Below are 18638 nucleotides of genomic sequence, written 5' to 3'. Positions count from 1 at the left end.
GAGCCGTCACCACAGTACATGTGATGACGTGCTGACAGCGCAGGTGTTGTGACGTAATGTGAATAAGAAATACTTGGCTATGACACAACCTGTGTGACCTGAGGGGGCGGTGTCGAGCTTCAGTCCGTTTAATCTGCTGCTGACGTCACGAGCAGGACCAGAAAAAGACAGGAGCGGAAGCGGCACGCCATTGGTCAGAACCGCTCCGGCGGAGCTTCCTTATTGGCTGGTGGAGTCGCCCCGCCACTGAGTGTAGAAACAGCGCCATAATTAAACAGCTTGTTGTTTTGTGCCGAATCAAACTTTCACAGATCGGCTGAACTGAAGTTAACTCAGAGTTTGTGACTTCATTTAACGTTCCGTTACCGACCGAGAGGCGCGAGCTCAGTTCCGTATGTGACGCTAACGGAGCTAACGGAGGGAGCCGATCCTCTGATGCTAACCAGGCTAACGTTAGCAGGTGTTAGCAAGTCACCGCGGTGTTTCCGGCGTTTAGTGACCGTTAACAGTTCCAGTGTGCCGGCCGCAGCAGGGATGAGCTGCCCGGTGAAGTTCCAGGCTCTACCGACCGGAGTGTTTGACACGGTCTTTACACCGGAGAACGTGAGAGGAAGGTGAGTTCATGTTTGCACACGTCACGGTCCAGGTGAGCTACACCTGCTGCTAATGTACCGTTACCGGACAGTGAGAGTCAGATCCACATCCTTCACCTCAGTAACAACTCTCATACTGCAGCACGAAATACTCCATTACAAATACAAGAGCTGCAGGAAACACGTTACTCAAGTTACAGTACCGAAGTCTGAACATCAGGGGCGTTTCTATGGTCGGAGGAGACTGGGGCCCCAGCCCTGAGCTCTGTAGGGGGGCCAGCCTTGAGCTCTGTAGGGGGGCCAGCCTTGAGCTCTGTAGGGGGCCCCAGCCCTGAGCTCTGTAGGGGGGCCAGCCCTGAGCTCTGTAGGGGGGCCAGCCCTGAGCTCTGTAGGGGGGCCAGCCCTGAGCTCTGTAGGGGGCCCCAGCCCTGAGCTCTGTAGGGGGGCCAGCCCTGAGCTCTGTAGGGGGCCCCAGCCCTGAGCTCTGTAGGGGGGCCAGTCCTGAGCTCTGTAGGGGGCCCCAGCCCTGAGCTCTGTAGGGGGCCCCAGCCCTGAGCTCTGTAGGGGGCCCCAGCCCTGAGCTCTGTAGGGGGCCCCAGCCCTGAGCTCTGTAGTGGGGACCAGCCCTGAGCTCTGTAGGGGGGCCCCAGCCCTGAGCTCTGTAGGGGGGCCAGTCCTGAGCTCTGTAGGGGGCCCCAGCCCTGAGCTCTGTAGGGGGCCCCAGCCCTGAGCTCTGTAGGGGGGCCAGCCCTGAGCTCTGTAGGGGGCCCCAGCCCTGAGCTCTGTAGGGGGCCCAGCCCTGAGCTCTGTAGGGGGGCCAGCCCTGAGCTCTGTAGTGGGGACCAGCCCTGAGCTCTGTAGTGGGGACCAGCCCTGAGCTCTGTAGGGGGGCCCCAGCCCTGAGCTCTGTAGGGGGGCCCCAGCCCTGAGCTCTGTAGGGGGGCCAGCCCTGAGCTCTGTAGGGGGGCCCCAGCCCTGAGCTCTGTAGGGGGGCCAGCCCTGAGCTCTGTAGGGGGCCCCAGCCCTGAGCTCTGTAGGGGGCCCAGCCCTGAGCTCTGTAGGGGGGCCAGCCCTGAGCTCTGTAGGGGGCCCCAGCCCTGAGCTCTGTAGGGGGGCCAGCCCTGAGCTCTGTAGGGGGCCCCAGCCCTGAGCTCTGTAGGGGGGCCAGCCCTGAGCTCTGTAGGGGGCCCCAGCCCTGAGCTCTGTAGTGGGGCCTCAGGGGATCCTACCCCAGGAAATTATTGATGAACAAGCAGTGCTTTGATGCATTTTTTACTCACTCTGGCGTCTGATTAACCTTAAAATGTTTTTTTTTCCAGATTAATTGCAAATTGTGATGTTAAAATATGAGTAGTTGTTCGGCCCTGATCACACAGACTGTGTTTTAATAATAGTTTTTAATGAGAATAAAACTTTGCTCCCTGTCTTTGCTTCACGCCTCATGTCTCTGGGCGCATGGTGTTTTGCGGGAACGCTCTGAATTCCCTGAGTTGAAAAAACTTCAACTCAGAGTGGCGCCTCACGCTGGGGCTGGGTGATATGGCCCTGAAATAATATCATGATATTTCATGGTATTTTTGCGAAAACAATATTCTTGACAATATGACAAATTAGTAAATAAATATTAAAGTATTACTTTAAGAAAATAGAAGCTCAACAAAATCAGTGATGCAGAGGAGAAACTGGTGGTAGTGGTTGCTGGATACCCAGAGCTATACGACTTTACAAAGCACAGTTAGCACCATGTCAATAGAAAACAGCAGATAAGTGCAGTACTGTGAACGTCCATGATGGAGGAGAAGCTCCTGGACCAACTGGTGGTACTCCCCATGATCCAGCCTCTTTTTTAGGGTCTCATGTACCCACACAGATCTCTGTTTATCTGCTGACAGCCTCTCACCCTCAACCAGAGCTACAGACAGCACCCTCTGCCTCAACATGGCAGCAGCTACACACTGATTACTGCAGGATACACAAACTGTAGACTGATCAGGTTGAGGCGGCAGTAGCTCAGTCCATAGGGACTTGGGTTGGGAACCGGAGGGTCGCCTGTTCGAGTCCCCGTACGGACCAATATATGGAGCATGGACTGGCGGCTGGAGAGGTGCCAGTTCACCTCCTGGGCACTGCCGAGGTGCCCTTGAGCAAGGCCCCGAACCCCCCAACCGCTCGGGGCGCCTCACCAAGGGTAGCCCCCTCACTCTGAGAACTCTCCACTTTGTGCATGTATAGGTCCTGTTTGTGCATGTGTGTGTGTTCGGACCTGTGTATTAATGACAAGCAAGAGTGAAAACATTGAATTTCCCCTCAGGGGGATTAATAAAGTAAATAAAGTAAAGTAAATAAAGTGATGAGGTGGTTGCCTGGCAACAATAAAAAGTCGCAGCAAGTGTTTTTTTAAAAAAAATTTATTAGTGGCATTTAATTTAAAAAAAAAAAAAAAAAAAAAGGCAGTGTGGTGCACCTCGCTGTAACTCTCTGTGTGATCAGGCCTAAACTGCTGGATTTGCTTCACTCACCAGCCCAAAAGAACAATGGTGATCTGATGAGGGCGAGAGACACTGGACTCCAGCAGCCACAGTGGTGGGTGGACAACACTGGTTAGGGACAAAACACAACATCTGAGGACGTGTTTTTGGGGCTCTGGGAAACACTGATGCTCATGTGTTACCATTTCCTGTCATTTTACAGAGAAACAACTGATCAGCTGATTGAGAAAGGAAACCGATGAATGGCGATCAAAATAAAAGCCAGAGAGAGAGAGAGAGACCCCATTAAAGTCAAAGTTAGAGGAGAAGCAGTGAACACAGTAGAGACAGTGAAGCTCAGTGTGCAGTTGACACAGTTGGTGTTCATCAGTTCGTTGATACAAACAGCTGCTGCTCCATCAGTTAATCTGATATTTGATGGTTGGAGTCATTCTTTAACTCAAATGTTCAGTTTCAGCCTCTGAATTGGTTTTTTCTTTGGTGTGATTGGCTGAACTGTGAATCACACCACTGTCACTGTTTGTACTTTGTTTTTGTTGTATTTCAGTTTATAGACTTTATTTATGTTTAATCAGATCTTATTTGTGTCCGTGTGCTGCTGCAGCGACTGAATTCATCTGATCTTAGAGTGAATATCTGAAGTTTGGAGAGCAGTCTCGTCTCATTACTTTATCTCCATCACATGTGAAAAATAAACGGAAGTGTGGAAGTCACTCTGTTAGCGAGCTGTTTAAGGATGAAGCTGAGACTCGGATATCTTTAGGATGTTTGTGATGTTGGTTTGAATAAACGAGTGACGTCACCTGTAGGAAGGTGTGATGATTCGTTAGTATCTGTTTGACAGTAGGTTGATCAGAAGGTGACTGAGCTGATGAGGAGAACAAGTTTGGAAATAAAGAGAAGTAAAAGAACCTCTTTTGTTGTTCAGAGCCTCGATGAACTCCATCACTCCGCTCAGTTTCCCCAAATCCAGATTGGCTCTGTGGGACGGCAGCCCTGCTGGAGAGAAGCTCCGCCTCCAGCTCTGCGCTCACAGGTAAACACACACACACACACACACACACACAGATTCACTGATGGGCTCTGCTGTCGCCGACACTCATCCAACAGGCTGAATCAGCTGTTTCATGTGATGACGAGTCAGGACCCTGATGTCTGAAATATGATCTGTGTGTTGGAGCGTCACTGTGCATCATTAATAACAGTGTGTTACAGCTTCTTTACCACAGTGTGTGTGTGTGTGTGTGTGTGTGTGTGTGTGTGTGTGTGTGTAGGAAGCCTCGCCTGGTGCTGTCAGAAAAAACTCTGCGTCTGGCTCAGCGTCACGCCCGTCACAGCAACAAGCCCCGCCTCCTGTGTTTTCTCCTGGGATCAGTGTGTGTCGATGCAGGTAAGAGTTCCCCTGTGTCTCAGCCTCAGCTCTGATTGGTCCAGTTCCACGCAGTAGGATGATTATGACCTCTTGTGTCCAGATGAGGAGGGCATCACTGTGACTCTGGACCGCTTTGATCCGGGTCGGGACCAGGGCGGAGCCTCAGGCAGGGTCCCCTCTGCTCTGCTGCCTGGAGACGTCCTGGTGCCCTGTTTGTTCTCCACACAGACTGAGGCTGCGTCTGACACTGTCGTCCAATCAGAGGCTGAGCTACATCACTGCTTCAAGGTGAGTTAGACACCCACAGCGCAGAGGTCAGAGGTCGGCGTCCTGTCTGTCTGTCTGTCTGACTTTCTGTCTGTCTGTCTCAGGCGTTGCAGCAGTGTGTGAGCAACAGACAGACTCTGGGACTATCTCAGCTGATGGAGGTCAGAGGTCATGTGATCGTGTCTCACCAGTCTGACACTGCGACATTCGTCCTCAGCTGGTCGGCTGTCTGTCCATCTGTCAGCGTGGATGTTCAGCCGGTCCGGGCCGTTCCCATCATCCCCACCGCTCTGCTGAGGAGTCTGACCAGCATCCACCGGCCGCTGCCGCACGCCACCAATCGACAGAGAGGGTAAGAGCCACATCGTCTCAGACACAGTCTCTGCAGCTCCTTAAAATGTCTCAAATTGAATTTTAAATATTAGGTCTTAACGTCATTAGTGTGAGGACGGACGCATCACTGATGTTACTGCGTCCCTGCTCAGTGATGATGATGATGATGATGATGATGATGATGACGTGCTGAAGGATTTTAGACTCCTTCCTGGATGGAAATGATAATCGTCTTGAGGAAGAAGCCTCCACCTCTTCCTCCAGCGTTTGTTCTTTAGTCAGAAGGTTTAATGTCGACACCATTTTATGGAAATGTTTTATTCTTTTTTTTATTGAGTTTGTTTGAACTTTTTGTTTTTTATCTGCTGGTTTGAGTCTGAAAAAGGACGGTGTTGGAGGTCATAGTGAGACCTGTTACCACCTGTTTTCATTCATCCATTCGGCTCCACCCAAAAAATATCATCTGAAGGTTGTTGTGTGTCATCGTGTCACTATACGCACCATTACAGGCCCAGCAGGGTGTCGGTGATCGGCACATCTGGGACTGTGTGTTGTCATGTTCAGTGTGTTTCCATTTACACACCTACAGCGCATCCTGTTCCGCTTCTGCGGCCTGAGGCTGTATGAAGACAGCGGCATCAGGAGCTGACCTCCGGTTTGTTTTTTCCTCCTCCTGGTGATCGGCACGTCTGGGCGATGTTATGGGCCTTTTCCACTGTCACTTTTGATCGTGCCGACTCAAGCCATGTTACGCTAATTTACGCTTCCATTATCAGTTAAGACACGCCGTTTCACGCCGAGCTGTGCCAGAGATGGACCATTTCCAGCGTAGGTCCAAAAGCCAGGCCGCCTGCCTTCAAGCAGGTAACAGTGATATCTCACTGACCACAGCCAACCCCCGACCCTGCTTATGAAACAAGCCGTGTGTGTTGTGTGTGTCTGCAGCAGACCAGAGAGACAGGTGTCTATAAAAGTCTGTGTGTGTTCAGCTCTCAGTGCGTCTGCAGCTTCTGACTGAAGCTCTGTGGTTTGAAGTTTAGGTTCTCTCCTGCTTCCTGTTTTTACTTTAGAGATCTGATTTATTTCACTGTTTCATGTTCGCTATCAGCTGTGTGAGAAGTTGTGTGAAGTTGCTGCTCAAAAACTCAACATTTCCTTATTTTGCTGCTTTACAATAAAAGTTTTTCCATAACAAAATAAATTGGGGCTTTTATTGTGAAGAATTTTTTTATTTATTTATTTTTTTATTTTTATGTACTTTATTAATCCCCCTGAGGGGAAATTCAATTTTTCACTCTGTTTGTCAATTACACACAGGTCTGAACACACACATGCACAAACAGGACCTATACATGCACTAAGTGGAGAGATGTCAGAGTGAGGGGGCTGCCCATGACAGGCGCTCTGAGCGGTTGGGGGATTCAGTGCCTTGCTCAGGGGCACCTCGGCAGTGCCCAGGAGGTGAACTGGCACCTCTCCAGCCACCAGTCCACGCTCCATATTTTGGTCCGGACGGGGACTCGAACAGGCGACCCTCCGGTTCCCAACCCAAGTCCCTATGGACTGAGCTACTGCCGCCTCAATGTACAGGAAATGAAATGTGTGAATTAGCAAAACTTTATCAGCAGCTTTCTTCAATAAAGACAAGTCTAAAAATACGGCAGGAAGAGTAAAAGCAGAAACAGCCACAGTGAGATGATGATGATGATGATGATGATGATGAAGAGCTGCAGACAAACAGCTCACCTCCAACAGGTAGACTTCTTTTACCTGCTGTGATGGAAAAACACCTGCAGCAACAATAACAGGGACTGTAGCTGTGGATCAGCCCGTTGCTGTTAACACTATGGGCCTGAACGACGCATAGTGCGTCCAAATTCACACCTGTTCTTCTCTCTGGATTTTCTCCACAACCGTGCGTCATAGTGAGAAGCCACGCATATCACGTGAAACAGCGGAACCGCACCTTTGGTAGTTGGTAGTCCAATGTTTTCACGAGGAAAAACAATGATAAATTTACACTAAAATTATGTATAACAGAGCTTTCATACAGCTTTGCACACACATTACTGTTGGATGGATTACTCATGAATGCAGGCTCACACAGAAATGCCACGCATATCACATGAAAGCGCAGGAGCAGAGCTTTCCAATGATAATTGTCTACAAAATAAAAACCTGACGAATTTCTTTACAATCCATGATACAGATCTTGTTATCAGTCACTTCATATAGTGAGGAATAATATCATTACTATTTTTCTATGATCTTAGATGTAAATATTGCATGTTTCTTTCAGATAAAACACATTTTTGACTTGTGAATAAGTCAATGGAATTTCTTGCAATAATGAAAAAATACTGGCAATCATGTCCGCCTGGCACAACCCACATGTTTTGGACAGCTGTGAAGTGACAGAATGTCCCAGCATCATGGTTCTTATATTGCCAGATTCCAGAGAGTCTCCCCTCTTCAGATATGGCAGAATATGTCAACTTCCAACTTGCTATGGTGAGATACATGTAAAAATGTAACAATTTAGTTACAGATTTATTTTTTCATTCAAATTTCAATTTTATTTATAAAGCCCAATATCACAAATCACAATTTGCCTCACAGGGCTTTACAGCATACGACATCCCTCTGTCCTTATGACCCTCACAGCTGATCAGGAAAAACTCCCCAAAAAAACCCTTTAACGGGGAAAAAACGGTAGAAACCTCAGGAAGAGCAACTGAGGAGGGATCCCTCTTCCAGGACGGACAGACGTGCAATAGATGTCGTACAGAACAGATCAGCATAATAAATTAACAGTAATCCGTATGACACAATGAGACAGAGAGAGAGAGACAGAGAGAGAGAGATGCAGGTAATGACAGTAGGTTACAACAACATTATTGAAAGTAATAATATTATAGTTATAGTTCTGGCTACTGTGGTACAATATGTTGAAAGTATGTATTAATATCTGGCAGTATACATGTGTGACAATAGTCATGTGTATAATAACAGTAGAAGTATGACTAATGACTAATGATGGCAGCAGCAGCAGGAGGCATCTGGCAGGACCACGGCAGCAGCACAACCACACACGTCACGCTGTCCAGGCACCGCTGTGATATGAGTTAATCTGAGAGACAGTGGAGCACAAAGGCTCATTGATATAAAAATGAATATAAAATACAGGCACATAGAAGGACATGGATGCAGCTGTAGGAGATGTAATGGTGGCAAATCTGGTTAGCCCAGACTGTCCTGAAAATAACAAGATGTAGCATGTGCATATAGCCTTTATAATGACTGTGATATGAGCTTAAAAGTAAAGGCAGGAAAATAACCCCAAAAAAGACACCTTCAGCAGGTAGATCTGTTGTCATGGAAATGTAAATCCCTGCCGCGCTGGGCTGACGGCCTAAAGTCAGTTTTAAAGTTGTGTGTCAGGTCAATGCTGAGCCTATGCCTCTGTGAGCAGTTATACCTGTGCGATGGTGTGTCTGTGTCACTCTGCAGTTACACCTCCAAAACACTAGTTGGTGGTGGGGTTTCACACTTGTCTTTATCTGGACACATTTTCCCCACAAATACAACATGCTAACGTTATTAGCACAAGCCTATGGCATTTTACATTGTATAAATGAGCCTAGCAGCTAACAGAGATTTCCTCTGCTCATATTTCAGCCAGGATAAATCACACACAGTGTGTGGAGGCTTTATTGTCTTCACGATTTATTGTTTCTTATCTGTGAAATTAAAGTAAATCAAAGCTTTGTTTCCACTGAGGGAAATGGTTTCAGCTCACAGAGACAGACAGGAGGTCTGTGTCACTGTGACACTGTGGAGTTACATCTCTGGGGAGGTGCACGTCAGGCTGTGGTGTAGATTCAATGCAGAAGTATAAATCCCTCTTCAACCAAACCAAGCCAGCCCATGACTGTCAAAAAGGGGTGTCAGTATATGTTGGATGTGTTTCCACTCACATCTCCTACAGCTGCAGAGCGGCGCAGACGCACAGTCCTGTTCTTATACATAACTCTCTGTGGTGCTGCTGGAGCTGACAGACAGGTGTCTTCAGCTCTAGTGTTTTCCTCTGCGCTCGTCACAGTGACGACTGGCACGCCATTCTGTTTGTTGAGAAGGTTTTGAAACATGAAACATAAGAGTCTGCAGCTGCAGACGACCTGTCAGAGGCGAGTTGTTCTGTCACATGACGTGGATCATTGTGTTTGTGTCTATAGGTTTCTCACCATGGATCAGAGCAGGAAACTGCTGCTGCTGCTGGAGTCTGATCCCAAAGCCTCCAACCTGCCGCTGGTCGGACTGTGAGTAACTGATCCTGTCTCCGTCCCTCAGTCTGATTTATTAAATATTACACTCATCAATCAACCAGAGTCGGCTCAGATGAGACGTTTGACACACGTACAGTTCAGTGTGACTTTTAATCAGTAATAAGATGGGTTATTATGGAAATGTATGAATACAATCTGAACTGCTCTTTAAATGTACCAAAACACTGATGTTTAACCTGCGTGGTTAACTGTACTTCCTGTCATGTGACAGCTGGCTGAGTGGGGTCACACACGTCCACAACCCTCAGGTGTGGGTCTGGTGTCTGAGGTTCCTGTTTAGCTCCGCCCTCCAGGACAGGTGAGTTTACCTGATGAGTTCACGTCAGTAGATGTTGAGTTGTTGTGGAGTCACTGAGTGTTCCTCTGCTGTTTCAGAGTTCTGTCAGAGAGCCGCTGTTTCCTCCTCGTCCTGTTTGGCTCCACCCACAGAGCTCCTCAGTTCTTCCAGTGTCGAGGACCAGGACCAGGACCAGGACCTCAGCTGGACTACCAGCTGCTGACGGCCTCCCACAGTGTCACACTGTACCAGGTAACAACACACCTGAGCCCTCAGCAGGTTCCTCTGAGAGGCGGCGGGGCTGATTGTTGATGACTGTGGACCTCCAGCAGGTGGCGTCGGTGGAGGGTCGGACTCTGCAGTGTGAGCTGGACTCAGAGGATCACAGCAGACAGATGGACATCTTCAGAGACGCTCTGACCTCCTTCAACAGGTACCACTGTTTAAAGGAACAGTACAACATTTACTGAGCTCTGCTGTCTACAAAGCTTCGTTCCCACCAGCAGTAAGCCTTCAGACATGGTACCTAGACCCTCGGTGTGTTCAGACAGTCCTCTTAAATGTGGGCGGGGTTGTTGTCACTCACTGCTCCGTCCAGCACTCACTGTATTTCCTCATCAGCGGTGACACAGATGGAAGTCTGCACCTGGTTTATCGTCCACAGAACGAGGCTGCTGTTGGGTCAGGACAGCGCCGCTAACAGTAACTGCTGAATGAGCAGCTGTGTTAGCGACTTCCCGCCAGACGCAGCTGGTCCGCATCGCAGAGCATAAGGCTAACTGAGCGGTGGAGAGCAGAGGGCGGGGCCTAACACACATGTTGTATCTTCATGTCTCTGAGTGTTCACAGACCATCACTCCACTCTGACATCATCATTTATAACTTTCAGTTATTTATGCAGATAAAATAAGTTGTGAAAAAAACTCTCCACAACTTCTGAGATTTTAGTTTCTGTTCTGGCTGTTGAGTGTCTCAGTGGACCGACGGTCCCTGAAGGCATCACTGTGGACTCTGACATCAGAGGACATGTTGGACGCAGCTGTTTGGTCTGAACTGGTCCTCTCTGTCCACAGAGCCGTCCCTCCAGCTGTCGGTCTGTCTGTCAGCGATCAGGACTCCGGAGTCGAGGACGAAGATGTGTCTCCACGACCGTCCCCGAGTCCCCACCCCCCTGCTCAGCAGGTCAGACGTGCATCCATCACATCACTGCAGTTGTCATGACAACAGGATCACTGACACATATCCCTGCAAACAGTGTGAATGTGAAGCTCTCTGATTGGCTGTCTGTTGGTGAAATGCACTCTGGGAGTCGTAGTTGACTTCTTCAGGATTCTTTTTAGCAAAGAAACATGTTTTAACGTTTTGTTCTGATGATTCGACTCGAGTGTTTCATGTCCATCTGTGACATCACCACAGTGTCACAGCAGACAGCCAATAAGCAGCAGGACAGTCGAGCTCCTGATTCATGTATTGATCAATCGATTGATTATTGTGTCTCAGGTTCGGAGGGTTCAGCCGTCTGTTCCTGAACTCTCTCTGCTGATTGACGGCAGCTTCGCCTCCAATCACAGCGGCTGGCAGGACCCTGGCTCCGCCCACAGGCCTCCTCCTGCTCCTCCTGCCGCTGACAGGAAGTCTGCTCCTCCAACCGGAAATACCTCTGCCTCCTCCTCAGCTCCCAGACCTGCTGCTCCTCCTCACCTCCACAGCACCCCCAACTCCAACGTGCAGCAGCCCTGCACCTGCTGCTCCACCCAGACCTACAACTGCACCTCCATCTTCTCCTCCTCCCCGGGGCTCCACCCTGCCACTGCTCCTCCACCTGCTACTTACTCACATCGTCACCACAACACTCCTCCTGCTCCATCCAGTCTCCACTCTGCTCCTCCACCTCCACCTGCTCAGTCCCATCACAACACTCCTCCTCCTCCATCCTCCTATCATCACACTCCACCTCCATCCTCCCATCGCCAAACTCCTCCTCCATCCTCCCATCGCCAAACTCCTCCTCCATCCTCCCATCATCAAACTCCTCCTCCATCCTCCCATCATCAAACTCCTCCCCACTCCAGCGACCATCTGACCACTCCTTCTGTCCCTCCTTCCTCCAGTGACGATACTCCTCTGTCCTCCCATCACCATACTCCACCTCCCCCCTCCACTGCTCCTCCTCTCTCCACACTCCTCCCTACTCCTCCCTGTCTCCGCAGCTGCCCTCCTCCCACCCTGTGGTGCAGTGACCTCCCCTCTCCTCACCCCTCCTGTCCGGCATCAGAGGCTGCGTCTCCCCCCTGGTTCTCCCGCCCCTCCTGCATGAATCAGGTTTGTGATCAGGTGGGCGGAGTCGTCCCGTCTGACGCCTACCAGCTCCTCCTTCATCAGGACCGACAGCTCCGCCTCCTACAGGCGCAGGTGAGAACAACACCTGGTTCATTTAAAGGAGCGCTCCACAGACTCATCATGTCACTCCCTGAACTCCTTTTTATTCCACACATTCTTCTTTGTCAGGTTGTCATGGTTACAGCTGTTGTCATGGTTACAGTCTTGTTTGAAGGTGAGCTGACTGTTTTCTAAACGTCCTCAGGTCCAGATGTTGCTGGAGGCTCAGGGGAAACTTCAGTCCTCCAGTCGGCAGGTCGACACTCACGCACCCCCGAACACTGCCAGCATCGCTGTAGGGACAGGTGATTCTCCTTCTTCTCCTTCTTCTCCTTCCTCTCCTTCTTCTCCTTCTTCTTCTTCTTCCTCTCCTTCTTCTTCTTCTTCTTCTTCCTCTCCTTCTTCTTCTTCTTCTCCTTCTTCTTCTTTTTTCCTTTTCTTCTCCTTTTTCTTTTTCCTTTTCTTCTCCTTCTTCTTCTCCTTCCTCTCCTTCTTCTCCTTCTTCTTCTTCTTCCTCTCCTTCTTCTTCTTCTTCTTCTTCTTCTCCTTCTTCTTTTTCCTTTTCTTCTCCTTTTTCTTTTTCCTTTTCTTCTCCTTCTTCTTCTTCTTCTTCTTCTTCTCCTTCTTCTTTTTCCTTTTCTTCTCCTTTTTCTTTTTCCTTTTCTTCTCCTTTTTCTCCTTCCTCTCCTTCTTCTCCTTCTTCTTCTTCTTCCTCTCCTTCTTCTTCTTCTTCTTCTTCCTCTCCTTCTTCTTCTTCTTCTCCTTCTTCTTCTTTTTTCCTTTTCTTCTCCTTTTTCTTTTTCCTTTTCTTCTCCTTCTTCTTCTCCTTCCTCTCCTTCTTCTCCTTCTTCTTCTTCTTCCTCTCCTTCTTCTTCTTCTTCTTCTTCTCCTTCTTCTTCTTTTTCCTTTTCTTCTCCTTTTTCTTTTTCCTTTTCTTCTCCTTCTTCTTCTTCTTCTCCTTCTTCTTTTTCCTTTTCTTCTCCTTTTTCTTTTTCCTTTTCTTCTCCTTTTTCTTCTTCCTCTCCTTCTTCTCCTTCTTTTTCCTTTTCTTCTTCTTTTTCCTTTTCTTCTCCTTTTTCTTTTTCCTTTTCTTCTCCTTTTTCTTCTTCCTCTCCTTCTTCTCCTTCTTTTTCCTTTTCTTCTTCTTTTTCTTCTCCTTTTTCTTTTTCTTCTTCTTTTTTTCTTCTTCTTCTTTTTCCTTTTCTTCTTCTTTTTCCTTTTCTTCTCCTTTTTCTTTTTCCTTTTCTTCTCCTTTTTCTTCTTCCTCTCCTTCTTCTTCTTCTCCTTCTTCTTCTTCTCCTTCTTCTTTTTCCTTTTCTTCTCCTTTTTCTTTTTCCTTTCCTTCTCCTTTTTCTTCTTCTTCTCCTTCTTCTTCTCCTTCTTCTTCTTTTTCCTTTTCTTCTTCTTTTTCCTTTTCTTCTCCTTTTTCTTCTTCTCCTCCTTCTCCTTCTTCTCCTTTTTCTTTTTCTTCTCCTTTTTCTTCTCTTTTTCTTTTTGTGATGATCATACTGACATCACACCATCTCTCACCACAGTTTCAGTGTTTCTGTCATAGACATAATAAAACTAAAAGTATTTACTTTGAACTCAACATTTCCTGTTTCTGTTTCAAAATAAAAGTCCCCAGACAGCATTTCTGTGGACAATCCCTTCATTTGTTAGCATGAGGCTTTTATTGTGAAGTATTTGCAGGACCATGTTGTTGATGATGCAGCAGCTGCAGCATTACATAAACTTGTAGTGTTCCGACTTTTAGTTGTGAAAATACTTCAGTTACAGCAGCAGGCGGCACCACCTGTGTGAACACTGCACGCGTCAGCGTCTGGAGTTGTTTTAGTGTTTTAGTGTAGACGGAGATATTTTGTAAAACGAACACGTGTGGACAGAATTCTTTTTTAAAACAGAGGGAAAAAAATATCAGTTTGTAAAAACATCTGGATCCGGACAGATGGGAGCTGAGAGTTTGTTTTCATTTAAAAAGTTTTAAATTGTTCTGCTGACGAAGCCTCCTCTGTTTTCCTTTGCCTCCTCCTCCTCCTCCTCCTCCTCCAGTACTGACTCACCTGTGTGCAGCAGGTATGATTTACATCTGATATGCTCTTGTTCTCAGGTGCCAGTCTGTTCTGGGGGGATCCTGTCCAGTTCCCCCTCCCCCATCAGGAGGGACAGGCTCCTCTCCCCTCCTCCCCCACGCCTCCACACTCGTCCTCTCTCAGCCCCTCCTCCTGCAAACCCCCATCACACGCTGACCTGTCTGTCATTGAGCCAGTGGATGGAGCTGAGGATGGTGACATCACAGGTCAGGGGGCTGCCTGCTCCCCCTCTGGTCAGCACAGGTGAGACTCTGCTAACGTCAGGTAGCATCCCAAGGCCTGTTTCAGTACGTCAGTCAGGTTGTCCCCACCTGTCTGAAACCACTGACTGGATAAAGGTGTCAGTTAAAAACATGAGATGTCAGACTTGTGACTTGAGACTGTGAGTTGAATTCGGACCTGTGGTGTGTTTCAGTTTCAGCCGTCTGCAAAGTCCAGTTCTGGGAGAGAGTGTCAGCATGTACGGAGCTGCAGACGACCAGCAGAGCTTCTTCCACAGCCTAAAGGTAACATCCTCGACAAACAAACAACAATAACAAACAACAACAAAATTAACAAACGACAACAAAATTAACAAATGACAACAACAGTCAACAAGAACAAAAATAAGAACAACAAAAAAATCAACAACAAAAGTTGAATAAAAACAATAACAGAAAAAAGAACAATATCACATGATAAAAACAAACATGGGGTCTGTGACATCATCACATGATAAAAAGAAACATGGACTGTGACATCATCACATGATAAAAACAAACATGGGGTCTGTGACATCATCACATGGTAAAAAGAAACATGGACTGTGACATCATCACATGATAAAAAGAAACATGGACTGTGACATCATCACATGATAAAAACCAACAATAATAAACAAACAATAACAATAATAAGTGTTAAATACTCAGGAAGTTCTTCTCTGTGTCTCCTCAGAATCAGCTGACCAGTCGTCTCCAGGAGTCAGATGGTAAACAGGAAGTGGAGCAGGAGGAGTCCAGGAGGAGGAGCCTGTCTGCGGTTTCTGGCCACTCCCAGTCCTCCCAGTGTTCCCAGTTCTCTCAGTCCAGGAGCAAACAGAGCTGTGGTGGAGACCTGGTGGTCAGTGCCACCGTGAGGCAGCTGCAGCAGCTCGGAGTCGACGTAGATCGAGAGGATCTGACGGCGTCAGACAGACGAGTGCAGCAGACTGTGGAGAGCAGCAGGTACTGACCTCACCTGGACACACCTCAGGGCTCCTTCATGCTTCTGCTCAGGTCTCAGGCTGAGGGCGACACAGGTGACCCTCACTCACTCACTGTCTGTGTCGCTGTGCAGTTACACCTCCCACACAGCAGGTGTCAGTGGAGTCTCTCTGAGGTCTGACTGATTCAGCCGACAGTTTTAATTTATTCATAAAACACATTAATGTCAGTTTTTAGTTAAAAATGAAATAATGTTTTTTTTTTTTAAGAATCTCACTGATTTATTTTAATGATCAGATCTCAACACTTTTTACAGTGTGTGAATCTTCCTGACGGCTCAGATCAGCTGATGTCACATGACCCCTGTGCGTCTGTGTGTTTACAGCACTCTGGCGAGCATCAACCCGGCGGCTGTTCTGTCTCGACTGAGCGTGAGTGAGCCGACAGCGAGCTCGCTGTTCCCAGGAGGCAGCGTGGATCTGAGTCTAGAGGCCAACGCCATCGCCCTGCGCTACCTGAGTGACTCTCAGCTCAGCAGACTGTCTCTGGGAGGCCACACCCCCTGCACAGGCCCCGCCTCCTCCAACGACTCCCTGCTGTCGCCCAGCAACATGTCTCTGGCCACCAGGAAGTACATGAGGAGGTATGGCCTGATAGAGGAGGAAGAGGAGGAGGAGGAGGAGGTCGATGCTCAGAAGGTGTCGGTTCGCCAGCCACTGACCAAAGGTCTGAATGTGAAGCTCCTCCCACAAAGTCAGCTGATCCGGGACCTGAGGCCTAAAATGCAGCTGTTAGCCGGCGGCACCAAACCGACCGCAGCCGACAAGGAGAACTGTTCCAGCAGGCGGCCATCTTTAGTGAGTGCGGGCAGCCTTGAGACGGAAGGATCAGTGGGAAACATCCTGGACCTGAGCCGCCTTAGACAGCTGCCCAAACTCTTCTGACTCTCTCGTATTTAAAATGGAGTCTGGTCTGAGCTGCGGAGACCGATGAGACTTTAAACAGCCACCAAATACTTTACACTGAAATTTAAACTTTTACTTTGGAAACACTCTGAATTCATGTTGATATAAAATCTGAAATTTCCTGATTTGCAGTTTTAAAAGTTGATGTTTATTTTATTTTTCTCAGTTTTCAGAAATTCAGATGCAAAATTTCAAGTTTCAGGATAAAAAACAAAAAAGATTCACACTGGTCAAAACGTGTAACAGGAACACCTGGGCTCCGTGTGACAGGACAGGTGAAGGAGTCGAGTGCAGTCAAACCAGCCTCTGACCTATCAGAGCGCAGCGTGTCCGTGATGTCAGAGGCTGACGGAGCTCTGACGGGTCGTCCTGTTTGTCGTTTGTCATGCTTGTTTCTGGATCTGAATACGACCAATCAGATTACAGCAATATCAGTCTTTTTAAATTCTTTAACTTCTTAAACTAAAACAAATCTGTGAACGTTGTGGAAGGAAATGATTCAAATTGAGCTTTTTAAGATCAAGAAATATAAAAATCTAAATTCAGTTTTCAAAGACAAAGTTTTAAATAATTTCAGTATCAAACATTCAGTGACTGTTTGAATTGAAATCCTTGTGTCTCTGATCAGCTCCCGTACGAGCTCTGTGCTGGTCTGACTTGTGTCCTGCTTCGTGGTGGAACTGGTTTTACTGGAAGCCCTCCATCTTCAGTCAGCTGTGAGAACTGGTGTGAAACACTCTGTGTCCGACCGGCTGCAGCGTCTCAGAGCTGATCTTATTAAACGTGCTCACGTCCTGGTTTTTATGGACTTACTGGTTTTACTGGAAATCTGCCACCTTGTGTCTGTTTTGACTCTTTTTATCGGAAGTTTGTGTGTTTGAGCTTTTTGTCGTCACTTCCTGTTTTAATGTGAAAAGTCTTTTGCACAGATTGTTTTGTTTTTTTAATATTTATGATTTCACAAATAAAACTCGTCACACTTTTAACACCTGAACAAGTTTCTATGTGACGACGTCAGAGCCGCGCACACGCCTCGTTTCAGTGTGTCCTCAAGTCAGTTGTCGATGTGCAGCAGGCGTGATCAGAAGCGGTGTGAGCAAATGTGGGACATCTGAGCTCTGGTTTCCCAGGCTGATGAAGATGCTGCTGATGAAGATGCTGCCCGTCAAAGGAAAAGTTTAATATTTCCTGAAATGTTGAACATTAAAGGGACAGTTCACACGTTCACACGTTGACATGTTCACATGTTGTGCTGTGTGAGGCACTGATCCACAGTCAGTGTGTTTCCTACAGCAGACGTCAGTCAGCAGTTTGGAGTCTGACATGGAGGATGAAGGATGTCCTGCTGTGGGCGGAGTCAGAAACTAAATGTGTTTTAGACTCCTTAAAAATCATCCTCAGTTTAAGTGTACGTTATATTGAGCATATTTTCACTGCTTCATCTTAATGTCACACTGATGATAGACGGGACAATGAAGCTGTTTTCTCTCTCGTCACAGCCAGACTCCACTGAGAAAACCAGTGATTTAACACCAGTGAACACAGGAGCTGCTGGTCTGCAGCTGCCTCCATCAGTCAGTGTGTCAGATTAACTCATATCACAGCGGTGCCTGGACAGCGTGACGTGTGTGGTTGTGCTGCTGCCGTGGTCCTGCCAGATGCCTCCTGCTGCTGCTGCCATCATTAGTCATTAGTCATACTTCTACTGTTATTATACACATATGACTATTGTCACACATGTATACTGCCAGATTTTAATACATACTTTCAACATATTGTACCACAGTAGCCAGAACTATAACTATAATATTATTACTTTCATTAATGTTGTTGTAAGCTACTGTCATTACCTGCATCTCTCTCTCTCTCTCTCTCTCTCTGTCTCTCTCTCTCTCTGTCTCTCTCTGTCTCACTGTGTCATACAGATTACTGTTAATTTATTATGCTGATCTGTTCTGTACGACATCTATTGCACGTCTGTCCGTCCTGGAAGAGGGATCCCTCCTCAGTTGCTCTTCCTGAGGTTTCTACCGTTTTTTCCCCATTAAAGGGTTTTTTGGGGAGTTTTTCCTGATCAGCTGTGAGGGTCATAAGGACAGAGGGATGTCGTATGCTGTAAAGCCCTGTGAGGCAAATTGTGATTTGTGATATTGGGCTTTATAAATAAAATTGATTGATTGTTTGTGTCACTGTGTGACTTTGGTGTTTAAAGGGTTAATGCAGATTCACCAAAGTCACACAGTGACACAAACACACTGATGGAGGCAGCAGTCGACCAGCAGCTCCTGAGTTCACTCATGTTAAATCACTGGTTTTCTCTTCAAACTGCTGACTGACATC

At 47.5% G+C, this 18638-nt stretch overlaps 1 protein-coding gene across 3 annotated transcripts; it reads left to right on the top strand.

The window, feature by feature from the left end:
- Positions 1-223: 223 nt before the first annotated feature.
- On the top strand, positions 224-17284 carry stil (STIL centriolar assembly protein). 3 transcript variants are annotated; one of them, XR_004501392.2, is made up of 16 exons: positions 224-614; positions 4011-4118; positions 4357-4472; positions 4555-4742; positions 4826-5073; positions 9290-9373; positions 9612-9698; positions 9776-9929; positions 10007-10110; positions 10751-10859; positions 11178-12089; positions 12262-12361; positions 14167-14392; positions 14565-14655; positions 15086-15428; positions 15719-15841. XR_004501392.2 is itself a non-coding variant. In XM_033620751.2 (16 exons), exons 1-16 carry the CDS (start codon positions 436-438, stop codon positions 16275-16277), a joined length of 3531 nt encoding a protein of 1176 aa, XP_033476642.2. In that variant the 5' UTR covers positions 225-435; the 3' UTR covers positions 16278-17284. The 3 variants fall into 3 exon arrangements, 2 of the variants coding, with proteins under 2 accessions (XP_033476642.2, XP_033476641.2); XM_033620751.2 differs by having other exon boundaries at positions 225-614; positions 10010-10110; positions 15086-15354; positions 15719-17284; XM_033620750.2 differs by having other exon boundaries at positions 226-614; positions 15086-15354; positions 15719-17284.
- The last annotated feature ends 1354 nt before the right edge of the window (positions 17285-18638 follow it).

The sequence above is a fragment of the Epinephelus lanceolatus genome, chromosome 6, assembly GCF_041903045.1.
Source record: "Epinephelus lanceolatus isolate andai-2023 chromosome 6, ASM4190304v1, whole genome shotgun sequence".
In the NCBI taxonomy this organism is placed as follows: Eukaryota; Metazoa; Chordata; class Actinopteri; order Perciformes; family Serranidae; genus Epinephelus; species Epinephelus lanceolatus.
The sequence above is the reverse complement of the archived record's forward strand: the minus strand, read 5'-3'. Positions and strand labels throughout refer to the sequence as shown.

Coding starts and splice junctions, on each gene's coding strand:
- stil (XM_033620750.2), top strand. CDS start 436: ATGCTAACCAGGCTAACGTTAGCAGGTGTTAGCAAGTCACCGCGGTGT. Junction 10,111..10,750: donor GCTCTGACCTCCTTCAACAG/GTACCACTGTTT, acceptor CTCTGTCCACAG/AGCCGTCCCTCCAGCTGTCG. Junction 12,362..14,166: donor CAGCATCGCTGTAGGGACAG/GTGATTCTCCTT, acceptor TCTTGTTCTCAG/GTGCCAGTCTGTTCTGGGGG.